We start from the raw sequence: 13,510 nt of genomic DNA on the forward strand, positions 1-13,510 counted from the left end.
GTATCACTCTACCGATTTGCTCTTCCAATTCTCTGACTATTGGGTTGTCTATAATATAACCCTATCAGTGTGGTCACAATTTTCCCATTCCTCAGCTCCACCCATATGGCCTCTGTAGATGAGCCCTCTGGCTGTCCTGTGTGACAGATTATATAGATATGTTTTTGGGAGATAAATTGGCACATACAAACACTTTAAAACAGATCTTATTTAAAATACTGGAGCTCTGCTCCATGCTAGATATGTCGGGGCCAACAGTCTTTTCGAGAACTTTGAAGAGTGCCCGAGAGTCCACTAATGGATTGTTGTTTACAAAAAGGCCACAGATGAAAGATCTTGTTTGAGCCACAGATTGTCTGGAGCTGTTCTAAGAGGGTCATGTGGTTTTGCAAGCAGAGAGAGTCAAACAGGCTTTCTCTCAGAGAGACAGAGATCACTTCTACAGTTTTACAGTCAGTAACAGAAACTGGGACTGGAACAGGACAAGCTGGCAAACTTGTGGAAAACCTTATGTGGAAGACTGGTTGTAAGTGCTTGATTCAGCCTGGTCAAAGCACTTGTGGTTCATGCAAGAGGAGAGGACTGGTTGTCTAATGTTTCACTTGGAATAAGAGAAACAAAAAACTACTCTGTGATGATCTGAAAGAAAGAGGTTATCATCTGGAGAACCCTGAAGAGGGCAAGTTTCATCAGCAAGACACTGAAGTGGCTGGGTGTCCAACGTACAACAAATCTCTCTCTGAAAACCGACAAGAACCTTCCTGAGTGGTAACCATTTATCTTTCAAGCACCAAAGCCTGGTGAACTTTATACATGTTAAATTCTGTGCACAGTAAAAGAATTGTCATCAACAAGTGAACTTGGAGAAATGAGAAATGAGACTGGACTATGAACCAAAGAACTTTTCTGAACTTACACACACATTACATACACGTGCACTTAGAATTAGAAGGGCTTAATTCAGGTTAGTTAAGTCAATAGTGATAAGTTAAAGTTTGATTCCATTTTCATGTTTAAAGATAATTAAAAGCAACTTTTGTTTAAGTAACCATTTGTCTTGGTGAATATCTATTGCTGCCGGGTTTTGGGGTCCTCTGGGCTTGTAATACCTGCCTAAGAACAGCTGTGATATTTTCCCTGAATGCCACTCCTCCCACTTTCATCCCTCCCCCTCTATCACGTCTGAAACATCAGAACCCCAGAACATTGAGCTGCCAGTCCTGCCCCTCCTGCAACCAGGTCTCATAATAACAATAATGTCATAATCCCACGTGCCAATCCATGCCCTAAGCCTGTCTGCCTTTCTGACAATCCTCCTTGCGTTGAAATAAATACACCTGAGAACATTTCTATCACGTACAAATCTTTGAGTTCTCGTCTATACATGCAGTCTTCGTGTGAACTTAATCCTCCTCCACCTCACTATCTGCTCTAACACTCTGGTCTCCATCTCCCTGCTAATTTAGTTTAAACCCCCCCTCCCCAAGCAGCACTAGCAAACCTACCCTCAAGGATATTCATCCCCCACCAGTTGAGGTGCAAACTGTCTCATTGGAACATATCCCCCCTTCCCGGGAACAGAGCCCAATTGCCCAGAAACATGAAGTTCTCCCATCTCTTTAGCCAAGTATTTAGCTGCATTAACTTCCTGTTTCTACCCTCACCAGCACATGGCATGGGTAGCACCCCTGAGATGGCAACACTGGAGGTCCTGTCCTTCACCTTTGCACCTAACTCCCTAAACTCTCTTTGCAAGGCTTCCTCATCCTTCCTACCCATGTTATTGGTCCCGATATGGACTATGACATCTGGCTGCTCACCCTCCCTGATCCGAGATATCGCGGACCCTGGCACCAAGGAGGCCACAGACCATCCAGGATTCTTAATCTCTCCCACAGAACCTCTTAACTGTCCCCCTAACTATCAAATATCACTACTGGTCTCCTCTTTTCCCTCCTTCCTTTCTGAGCTGAGGGTCCAGTCTCAGTGCCAGAGACATGACCACTACAACTTGTCCCTGCTAGGTCGTCCCCACCAACAGTAACCAAAATGGTATACCTATTGTTTATGGGAACACCTACAGGGGTGCTCTGCTCTCTCAGTCCATTCTCCTTCCCTCTCCTGGCAGTCACCCAACGACCTGCCTCCTGACTTTTATGGGTGATTGTCTGCCTGAAACTCTTCTCTATCACCCTCTCTGCCTCTCTCCTATTATTTTACCTTGATTTATATTTTTTTATTGATTTTTCTCAATTTCTTTCCTGTTTGTTTGAGGATGCTTGAATTCTAGATACTAAGGATTTAACTGTATTACACAACCCAACTTATAACATCCATTTTATTCCAAATGTAACTTAAAAGAAACATGCTACAACAACACTGAAGGAGCTCATTCATGATAAAGCAACCCACTTGATTGATACCCTAACCTCACCTCCCATCATTCATTCCCTCTACCACCAAGAAGGGCAAGGGCAGTTGGCACACGGGAACATCACCAACCACACGTTCGCTTCCCTGTCACACCCCATGGGTCATATGGAAACAGACAACCTTTCCAACATGGGACTGAATAATTTGTATCCTACTCAGAAGTACTAACACCATTCAACAAAGTGATTCACTGCCACTTTCTCGAGGGCAGTTTTGGAATGGGCAATAATTTCCACTCCTGCAGCAGCCTCCCGGCGGCAGGGGGGAACGTCGGCCTCCTGGCAGCAGCAAGGACGTCAGCCTCCTGGTGGCAGAGGGAGCCTGACGTTCCCACTCCTGCCTGGACCCCAAGATTCGCAATCTACATTGTGATTTGGTACGCATGAGCAGATTGCTGTTAATCCCTTGCCCTCTTCAATCTCTCTCTCTCTCCCTCCACAGCGAAGGCAATCTGTCCATGTATTCCAAATCACCTTTTTTAAAAAAAAGTGGCATTGGATCCAACATAGCATGTTTCCTTGACGTCACTACAAGAGGAGCACTGAAATGATGACGTTTAGGGATGGGATGGGTCCACGAGTGTCTATTGCCTTAATCTTTATTTCACTGCACTTTGGATGACCTCGGTGTAATAGGTGGACAGGTTTTGGACCAGCTTTATGATAAGTAAATGTAGAAACATGACAATGAGAAGGAGGAAGGGAAATGTTCTCTTTTTCAAAAATATTTTACTTTGAGAATTTTCAATTAACATGCAGTCAAAACGAAGAATAATCAAAAAGTAAAACTGCCATGGACCGCCACCGCAGAAATCAAGCTGGGTCACATCATGTGGTGCGCGCAATAGTGAACAGCAGCATATCACACTGCAACACGTCCTTTAACACTGCGAACCGGAGTGGTCGAAAGCTGGACCAGTACAAGACCAGCAGCTCTAAAATGGCGCTGGCCAAGCTGCCCAACTAACAGATCAGTAACAGGCTGGGGAAGAAGGGTATTTACATGCAAGAATGTTCCCTCCCGCTATTGTTTTTCATGCGGCTGATGTCAGCCAATCAAACAAAAGCCGGGAACTCCAACTGTATAAAAGGAGCCTTTCCAGCCTCAATAAATCTCAGAGCTTAACCTCCCACACTGCAAGTGTGTGTGTTTCTTTATAGCAGTCGGCGACAAAACATCAATATCCATAAGATTAACAAAATAATAGAAATATCAATCCACATGTCGATATTAAAGAAAGTGAGAAAAGAAAAGTCAACATGTGATTCAATTATTATAAAGAAAGAAAAATTACAATAATACTACAAAAATGCAAATTCAATGTCTATGTCGAACCAAAGGGAGAAAAAGATAACAGAGAGAAATAAGAACGAAATAAGAGGAATCCTCCTACCCCAGGGACCAATATTTACCCCTTAACCAATGTCTGGTTTTGAAATGACCCACCTGCCCAGGAAGTGTTGGCAGTTGTTTGACTTTAGAGGAAGTTTAAACCTTCTCCAATTACCCCAAAATTATAAAACAGAACAGAGAATAATAATGCACTTTGACCCTTTGGCCAGCAATATCTGTGCTGGCCATGGTACCAAATTAAATGAATGATCTATACCCTCCATTTCTTGACTCACCATCACTATCCACCCTGTCATAGCCCATATTTTCAACTGATCTGTATCCTGTCGAACCATTTGGCAACCTTCTTCACCATTCACAATTCCACCAAATTTTGTGTTGTCTTCAAACTTACAAATCACCCTGTCTACATTTTCATCCAAATCATTTATACATATTAAAAACAGCAGAGATCCCAGCATGGATCCCTGCAGAACACCACTGGTCATAGACCTCCACTCACAGAAAGACACCTCTACCATTACATTATTTAAAATTTAGAAATACAGCACAGTAACAGGTCCTTCCAGCACATGAGCCGGTGCCGCCCTAATATACCCATTAACTTTTCTGGAGGGTAGGAGGAAACCAGAGGAAACTCACACACACACACACACACACACACACACACACACACACACACACACACACACACACACACACACACACACACACACACACACACACACACACACACACACACAGGACAAGTGTACAAATTCCTTAACATTGGATTCGATCCCAGGTGTTGTAATAGCATTGCACTAACCGCTACGCTAACCGTGCCATCCCATAGTTTGATTTTTGGAGCCAAGTCAATTTCGAATCCAATTGATCAAGTAACCATTGATCCTCAAGCGCCCTAATTTTCTGGACCAACCTACCATGAATGTCCTTGTCAAATGCCATCCTAAAGTCCATGCGGACAACATACACTGTCGTAACTTCATTAATTACCTCTGCCATCTCTGATCATTCCCATTGCTTCCATCTGCTTCTGGGGACTTAGCTACCTTCCAAGTTCTTGCATGAATTGGTGGATCATAATAAAAGAATATTATTTGTTATTCTATTATTCAGTTTGTTATTCAAGTATCCAACTCAAAAAAGGGCAAGCTGAGGAGTATGGTCTTAGCTGTTATGCTGGATAAACAGAGCTAGTTTGCATTATTAAGCCATTCACAAAATAAAGAAGCCTTGTGTCTAATTGTGCCAAAAGTAGAACAAGATGCATTCTGTCTCACCTTGACGACGGGGACACTAAAGTTAGCATAAATGAAAGCAGTTGACCCTCCAGCTTCTACTCCACTCAACTGGAAAAAGAAGCACAAGATTGGACTAATGAGAACTCCTTCACCATAAACATTAAACTAGTGTCAAGGCGACAAAGAGGCAAAATAACAGCAGCCATTGTGGGCTATTGTTGCATGTTTGATACAGTAAAACCCCCAGTATCTGGTGCCCATGAGGATTGGTAGATGCCAGGTAAGAGTGTTTTCCAGTTGCTTGAGATTGCATGTGGTGTGAATGCCAAATTAACTGCTGGGGGGGGGGCACCAATTTTAAACTTTTGTATTTTTTTACCTATTTATTTTCCACTTTTTTTTATTGCTTTGATGCTACTGGTTGCTTGAATTCTGGATAACAGAGATTTAACTGTATTTTTGTGTCAATGTGGCAAATTTTGTTTAAAAAATTTACAGTGCCTCCTTCTTCATTAATTTTACATCCAGACAATGTTAGACATAAATGCAAAAGAGACGGATATTGGCTTCAGTTCACAATGCAGTACTTTTTCATATAAAATATTGGAGGATGTCTAATAATAACTATATAACCATATAACAATTACAGTACGGAAACAGGCCATCTCAGCCCCTCTGGTCCGCACCAATTTAAGAGAACTCCAATAGTTCCACCTACCTGCTCCCTGTCTATAACCCTCCAATCCCCTCACATCCATGCACTCATCCAACCTTCTCTTAAATGACAAAATAGACTCTGCTGCAATCACCTTGTCTGGAAGATCATTCCACTCAGCCACCACTCTCTGAGTGAAGTTTCCCCTCATTTTACTTCTAAACTTTTGCCCCCTAACCCTTAACATGATCCCTTGTTCCAATCTCACCTACCTTCAAGGAGAAGAGCCTATTCACATCTACTCTGTCTATACCCCTCATAATTTTATATACTTCTATCAAATCCCCCCTCAACCTTCTACGCTCCAATGAATAAAAGACCCAGTCTACTCAATCTTTCTTTGTATTCTCGATACTCCAATCCAGGCAACATTTTAGTAAATCTCTGCACCCTCTCCATGAACTGTTTTCTGGATGCCCCAAACAACTTGGCATCCAATGAATGATTTTTGTATTGGTAGTATACTTCCAAAATTTTGATACTTCCATGGTAAAGGTTAAAAGGTGGTTAAAAGCCATAGGTTGAATGTGATCACAGGGCATTCATTGATTGGGTGCTTTGCCTTAAATGGAGGGTTGATAGCTTTTAAATGATTTGAAAAATGAAAATTTGTGTCTTGTCATGTATCAAGACAAAGTGAAAGGCTTTGTTTTGCATGCTATACAGGCAAGTCAACCCATATGTAAGCACAGCAGGCAAACTGTGCTAAAATCTGAAACTATGGCTTGTTCCACTCTGTTGGTTGTTAGGTGCACAGTAGAAAACTGAAAACTGGGAGTGTCACAATGAAAACAGTGTGGACCATCACAAAACCCTGCCTTCTGTTTGCAAAATGTTTTCAGTGCCATAATATTTTGAAAAAAAAAGTTCTAATGTCTCATTTAGAGGTCCTGTTCCACCATTTCATTAAAAGTTGTATGTTTTGTTTCTAAAACCAAAATCAACCCAATAAAAAAAATTCAGTAGTGGGTTACTCTGTACTAGATCCCCAAAGCCCCCCCAATTCCATGATTTATCAAAGTCTCCCCTTTAAATACTTCTAACAATTCAGCCTCCACAATTCTCCAGGGTTGAGAATTCCAATGGTTCACTACCCTTGATATTGCAACCAGTAATTAGATGGCGGAGGTGGGGGGGGCACAGAAATGTTCATATTTTCTCAAAAAGAAATTGGTTAAGTTAGTTGATGGCGTTTCAGTTAAAGTAAAATAAAAGATCAGTACTTACATATATCATGAACGTTGCCACCCTGTTACCAGATTTCAACTTATACAGTGAACTGTTTGGGGACTAATGCAAAACAGAAAGGAAAAAGGAAAATAATGAAATGTATCATCTGTGTGTCCTGAGAGAGTGAGAACAAAAGCCTTAATTTCATCCACTCTTCATATCTTTTAATGTTTCCTGAAATGTACAAGTTTTTGCCCATTTTTCAAATAAATTATACTTTTTTTCTTCACATTAGTCTCAAAAGCATTTAAAATAGTTCACAGTCACATTCAGAACAGTTGGAGCAAGGATGAGTCATTCCATCGCTCACCTTGCACTGCTATTTGATTATATCTTTAAGATTTCATACCAACTACATATCCCTCAGTGCCGTGGTTCTCAACCTTTTTTCTTTCCACTCTCAAAACACCTTAAATAATCCCTTACTAACCACAGAGCACCTATGGTGGGGGTGTGCCTGACATGCCCTTTTTGGGCAGATCATCCACCTTTGGTCTCCACCTGACTCTCAGCTCTCACCTGTGGCTCCAAGTAGCTGGAGCATGTACAGCGGCCACACCCCGATAAACCGTCTTGGCAGACAGGCTAAACCAGGTGAGGGTAGTCGACAGGTCTTCGACCCTCAATGAGGTAGGGGATCTGTCTATCCCAGCGTGCAGGCCCTGGCCCTGGCGGATTGAGCAGAAGAGATCGATTAATGGTCCAGCAATCAAGAAAGCAGGCCCAGCAGGCGTTGTGGAGCTAAGAGCATGACAAACCACTTAGACGTCTTGGTTATCCAATGCTGTTAAAAAGGTCTCCAGCTGTAACAGTTGTCTATGCCACTGGATCAAGGTCTCTTCTGCCGAGAGACTGGGGCCATCCCTGTGCAATGGCTGTTCCACTTAAAACTCCATCACACACAGGTTTCTGTTGTGCGAAGGACAACCAATACTTAAGGTGGAATGTGAGTGGAAAAAAAAGATTGAGAACCACTGCCTTAGTGACTGAATGTTTATTGATATTGCATGCAGATCTCTTTGGATTAGCACTGGAATTTCTGATAAATTATCAAAGTCCAGCGACCATCGGCTGAAAGACCCCTAGAAATAGTATGTGTGGATATGACATTGGACCAGCTAGGTAACACTTGGAGCCAGAAGTTCAAGTACCCAGGTATTTAAAACATTGTCAGCTTCCTGGGATAGAGGAATCCAAGCATTCATACGACTATACTTAAGAATTTTATTCTCAGTTTAGTTCCAAATGACTGTCCACCTTTCTGACATCATGAGCACTGGCTTGAGAAGCTGCAACTAAGGGAAACATCCTCTTAGCAACCCCCTGCTTCCTGCCGCCGAATTGTCCTGGGAGAGCATTGTCCTTCAACTTTCCAGTCACTTATTGATGACAGACAGCCCTGCATCATCTCCACTGCCTCTACATCCGCAAATTTTTTATCTGACATCCCCTACTGGCTGAGAATTAACTTTTACCCATTAAATATTAGCGAGAACCAAGTGGTGTTTGCTCTGTTCCCCTAACAACCACTCTCCATCTAAAATAGAATCAGAGAATTTATTGTCATGAGAATGTCAGGAAATATGTTGTTTTGTGGCATGGTCAGCGTAGCACTTAGTGTAACGCCGTTACAGCGCCAGCAACTGGGATTCTAAAACAGTGCAGTCAGTAAGGATCTTGTACATTCTCCCTGTGTCTGCATGGGTTTCCTCTGGGTGCTGCGGTTTCCGCCTACCCTTCAGAATGTACTGGGGGTTGTAGGTTAATTGGGTGTAACTGAGTGGCATGGGCTCATGGGGTGGAAGGGCCTTTTACCGTGTTGAATGTCTAAATTTAAAAATTAAATTACAGGTGCAAAAATTGTGATAAATTACATTTTTTTAAAAATAAATAAATTAGTGCAAAAAAAGACAATGGACAGTTTGTGGCCTTGGTGTCACATTTGACTCTAACCTGAACTCCATATCACATGACCCCATCTTCACCTGCAACCACCTCTGTAACACTGCCCAAATCTGCCCTTGCTGTTTCCAGATTTATTGTCAGAGTGTATACATGACAACACATATTACCCTGAGATTTCTTTTTCCCGCAGGTGAGGCAGAATCACTACATATTGGTAGTGCAAAAAACTGTACTCAACGTGCACATGTATGTGGAAAGAAATGTAAACAAACTGACTGTGCAATACAGAGAGAAATAAAAATCAATAAAATGCAAAAGTGAAAGTCCTTAAATGAGTCCCTGATTGAGTTTGTTGTTGAGGAGTCTGATGGTAGCAGCTGTTCCTGAACCTGGCGGCGCGAGTCTTGTAGCACTGATACCTCTTTCCTGATGGCAGCAGCAAGAACAGAGCATGTGCTAGGTGATGTGGATCTCCGGCAGCAGCGTTTCCTGTAGGTGCTCTTGATAGTGGGGAAGGCTTTGCCTGTGATGTCCTGGGCTGTATCCACTACTTTTTTGCGGGCTTTACACTCAGACGTATTGGTGTCCCCAAACCCATTCAGCTTTATTCCCTCTTAACCTCACACACTCATGACCAGCATCCTTCTCCCCCCTCACTTGATCCTCTGTGAACTTACCGTTGCGTGATCAAAGTGTGGCTCATAATGACCTCCAATTCCATAGTTCACTACCTGGAGATACTCTGCATAAGGCTGTTGTATGTTTAAACCTGTGAGATGAGCAATCCGCAGATCCAGCTTGCTGATCAATGGGTCCACAGTTTCTTTGAGCCAGGCACTGGGAGACAGCATTAAAAAAAATTGCTCATTCCAAGAAGCATAAGTAAATAGTTGGGTATCCTATTACATTCCAAACACATCAGTATTTAGGGGAAATGTGCTGAAGGGAATGAAATCCCCAAGAGGACTACATTTTATCTGCTAGATTTATTTCAAACTAACACTAGACACATAAACATTCAACAAATACTGAAGGGAAAAGACATAGGTTGCTTTAACAAGAGATTCCCATTTATCAGCAATTAAATGAAAGATAAAGTATTTCTTGGTGAAAGAAGGAACTTGCATTTCCACAGCATCTTTCCTGCAGATGGTTTGGTCTTCAATTCCTACATTCTTTCCATCCTCCCCACTACATCCGCAAATATTTCTGGAATTCTGATTACACATTCTGGATACTATTGCAATGCTCAAGGAAAATAAAAATTGGACAAATACATGGATAGTAAGGGTTTGGCGGGAATATCGGCCAAAACCAGGCAGATGGGACTAGTGCAAACGGGACATTTTGGGCAGGTTGGGCTGAAGGGCCTGCTTCCATGCTGTGCAACTCAATGAGTACTATAATCTGCATGCCTTTCGTTCTCCTCACCTTCATTAGTCTTTGTTACACCTACATTTGGTGTAGTAACCACTTTAAGGTGTTTTGAATTGTCACTGGGCTAGATATTTTATTTTTGACTCTGCCTTGTGTCTTTAGCTTCAGCTTTTTAAACTTGTGTTGCCATTTTCAGTATAGACCCTCAGGCCTCTCTATTTCTTTACCCCTCCCCCCACCCCCACCCCACCCATTTTATAATTGTATCATTTTCCATTTATATTGATGTTCCTCATTCTTTCTACAAAAATGTACCCCATTAAGCCCTCCCACTTCTTCAAACTGCATCTGCTGTGCCTCTGTTCACATTGCTGGTCTCTCCAAGTCTTCTTGCTCTTGTTCAATCTCATGGAATACTCTGCTTTAAGTTTGACAGTGCATGAGAAAATATTAGAACTCTGCCAAGAATATGCTGCCAAAACTGTATATGAAAGAAAATAAACTAAAAGAAAGATAAATATTGCAATATTTCCAAGCTAATATCTGCCCTAAATATCAGATGGGAACAAGTCATTTAGGCATCTGATATTTAGGCCACACTGACCACCGGCTGGTTCGCTGCAAGCTCAACCTTCACTTCAAGCCAAAGCCCAGGAACAATAAAGCCCCCAGAAAGAGGTTCAATGTTGGAAAACTGCAGTCAGACGAAGCGAGAGGAAACTTCCAGGCAAACCTCAAAGCAAAGCTCGACGTTGCAACCCGCCTCACGGACCCGTCCCCTGAAACCCTCTGGGATCAGTTGAAGACTACCATACTGCAATCCACTGAAGAGGATTGTTTTTCCTCCAGGAAAAACAAGGACTGGTTTGACGAAAACAGCCAGGAAATCCAGGAGCTGCTGGCAAAGAAGCGATCTGCCCACCAGGCTCACCTTACAAAGCCGTCCTGTCCAGAGAAGAAACAAGCCTTCCGTCGCGCATGCAGCCATCTTCAGCGCAAACTCCGGGAGATCCAAAATGAGTGGTGGACTAGCCTCGCCAAACGAACACAGCTCAGCGCGGACATTGGCGACTTCAGGGGTTTCTACGAGGCTCTAAAGGCTGTGTACGGCCCCTCACCCCAAGTCCAAAGCCCGCTGCGCAGCTCAGACGGCAAAGTCCTCCTCAGCGACAAGATCTCCATCCTCAACCGATGGTCAGAACACTTCCAATCTCTTTTCAGTACCAACCGCTCAGTCCAAGATTCCGCCCTGCTCCAGCTCCCTCAACAGCCCCTAAGGCTAGAGCTGGATGAGGTTCCCACCCTGGATGAGACATATAAGGCAATCGAACAACTGAAAAGTGGCAAAGCAGCAGGTATGGATGGAATCCCCCCAGAAGTCTGGAAGGCTGGCGGCAAAACTCTGCATGCCAAACTGCATGAGTTTTTCAAGCTTTGTTGGGACCAAGGTAAACTGCCTCAGGATCTTCGTGATGCCACCATCATCACCCTGTACAAAAACAAAGGCGAGAAATCAGACTGCTCAAACTACAGGGGAATCACGTTGCTCTCCATTGCAGGCAAAATCTTCGCTAGGATTCTACTAAATAGAATAATACCTAGTGTCGCTGAGAATATTCTCCCAGAATCACAGTGCGGCTTTCGCGCTAACAGAGGAACCACTGACATGGTCTTTGCCCTCAGACAGCTCCAAGAAAAGTGTAGAGAACAAAACAAAGGACTCTACATCACCTTTGTTGACCTCACCAAAGCCTTCGACACCGTGAGCAGGAAAGGGCTTTGGCAAATACTAGAGCGCATCGGATGTCCCCCAAAGTTCCTCAACATGATTATCCAACTGCACGAAAACCAACAAGGTCGGGTCAGATACAGCAATGAGCTCTCTGAACCCTTCTCCATTAACAATGGCGTGAAGCAAGGCTGTGTTCTCGCACCAACCCTCTTTTCAATCTTCTTCAGCATGATGCTGAACCAAGCCATGAAAGACCCCAACAATGAAGACGCTGTTTACATCCGGTACCGCACGGATGGCAGTCTCTTCAATCTGAGGCGCCTGCAAGCTCACACCAAGACACAAGAGAAACTTGTCCGTGAACTACTCTTTGCAGATGATGCCGCTTTAGTTGCCCATTCAGAGCCAGCTCTTCAGCGCTTGACGTCCTGCTTTGCGGAAACTGCCAAAATGTTTGGCCTGGAAGTCAGCCTGAAGAAAACTGAGGTCCTCCATCAGCCAGCTCCCCACCATGACTACCAGCCCCCCCACATCTCCATCGGGCACACAAAACTCAAAACGGTCAACCAGTTTACCTATCTCGGCTGCACCATTTCATCAGATGCAAGGATCGACAATGAGATAGACAACAGACTCGCCAAGGCAAATAGCGCCTTTGGAAGACTACACAAAAGAGTCTGGAAAAACAACCAACTGAAAAACCTCACAAAGATAAGCGTATACAGAGCCGTTGTCATACCCACACTCCTGTTCGGCTCCGAATCATGGGTCCTCTACCGGCACCACCTACGGCTCCTAGAACGCTTCCACCAGCGTTGTCTCCGCTCCATCCTCAACATCCATTGGAGCGCTCACACCCCTAACGTCGAGGTACTCGAGATGGCAGAGGTCGACAGCATCGAGTCCACGCTGCTGAAGATCCAGCTGCGCTGGATGGGTCACGTCTCCAGAATGGAGGACCATCGCCTTCCCAAGATCGTATTATATGGCGAGCTCTCCACTGGCCACCGTGACAGAGGTGCACCAAAGAAAAGGTACAAGGACTGCCTAAAGAAATCTCTTGGTGCCTGCCACATTCACCACCGCCAGTGGGCTGATAACGCCTCAAACCGTGCATCTTGGCGCCTCACAGTTTGGCGGGCAGCAGCCTCCTTTGAAGAAGACCGCAGAGCCCACCTCACTGACAAAAGGCAAAGGAGGAAAAACCCAACACCCAACCCCAACCAACCAATTTTCCCTTGCAACCGCTGCAATCGTGTCTGCCTGTCCCGCATCGGACTGGTCAGCCACAAACGAGCCTGCAGCTGACGTGGACTTTTTACCCCCTCCATAAATCTTCGTCCGCGAAGCCAAGCCAAAGAAAAAATGCTATTACACCACTAGGTCACCAGGGGCCACCACCTGATGACCTTGTATATAAAACTGACCGGAGCCAGGCTCCTCTATTCTGACCCAGGCTTGCACAGAGGCAAGTTAAAACTAGCATTTAACTTGCACTCTGTCTCGTGTGGTTGATGTTAG

At 43.9% G+C, this 13,510-nt stretch overlaps 1 protein-coding gene across 5 annotated transcripts in view; it reads right to left on the minus strand.

Moving 5' to 3' along the window:
• p4ha3 (prolyl 4-hydroxylase, alpha polypeptide III) overlaps window positions 1–13,510 on the minus strand; it is a 74,201-nt gene that overhangs the window by 12,991 nt on the left and 47,700 nt on the right. For 2 of the 5 annotated variants that reach the window (XM_069891834.1, XM_069891835.1), the window contains exons 9-11: window positions 9,558–9,717; window positions 6,973–7,035; window positions 5,070–5,138 (exon numbers count right to left, since the gene is read on the minus strand). In XM_069891834.1, coding sequence (XP_069747935.1) covers window positions 5,070–5,138; window positions 6,973–7,035; window positions 9,558–9,717 — 292 coding nt within the window. Of the gene's footprint in view, window positions 1–5,069; window positions 5,139–6,972; window positions 7,036–7,494; window positions 7,644–9,557; window positions 9,718–13,510 lie in introns of those variants that run through there. The other 3 variants (XM_069891838.1, XM_069891839.1, XM_069891836.1) reach the window with 3 other exon arrangements.

This window comes from Narcine bancroftii, chromosome 7 (assembly GCF_036971445.1).
Source record: "Narcine bancroftii isolate sNarBan1 chromosome 7, sNarBan1.hap1, whole genome shotgun sequence".
NCBI classification, from domain to species: Eukaryota; Metazoa; Chordata; class Chondrichthyes; order Torpediniformes; family Narcinidae; genus Narcine; species Narcine bancroftii.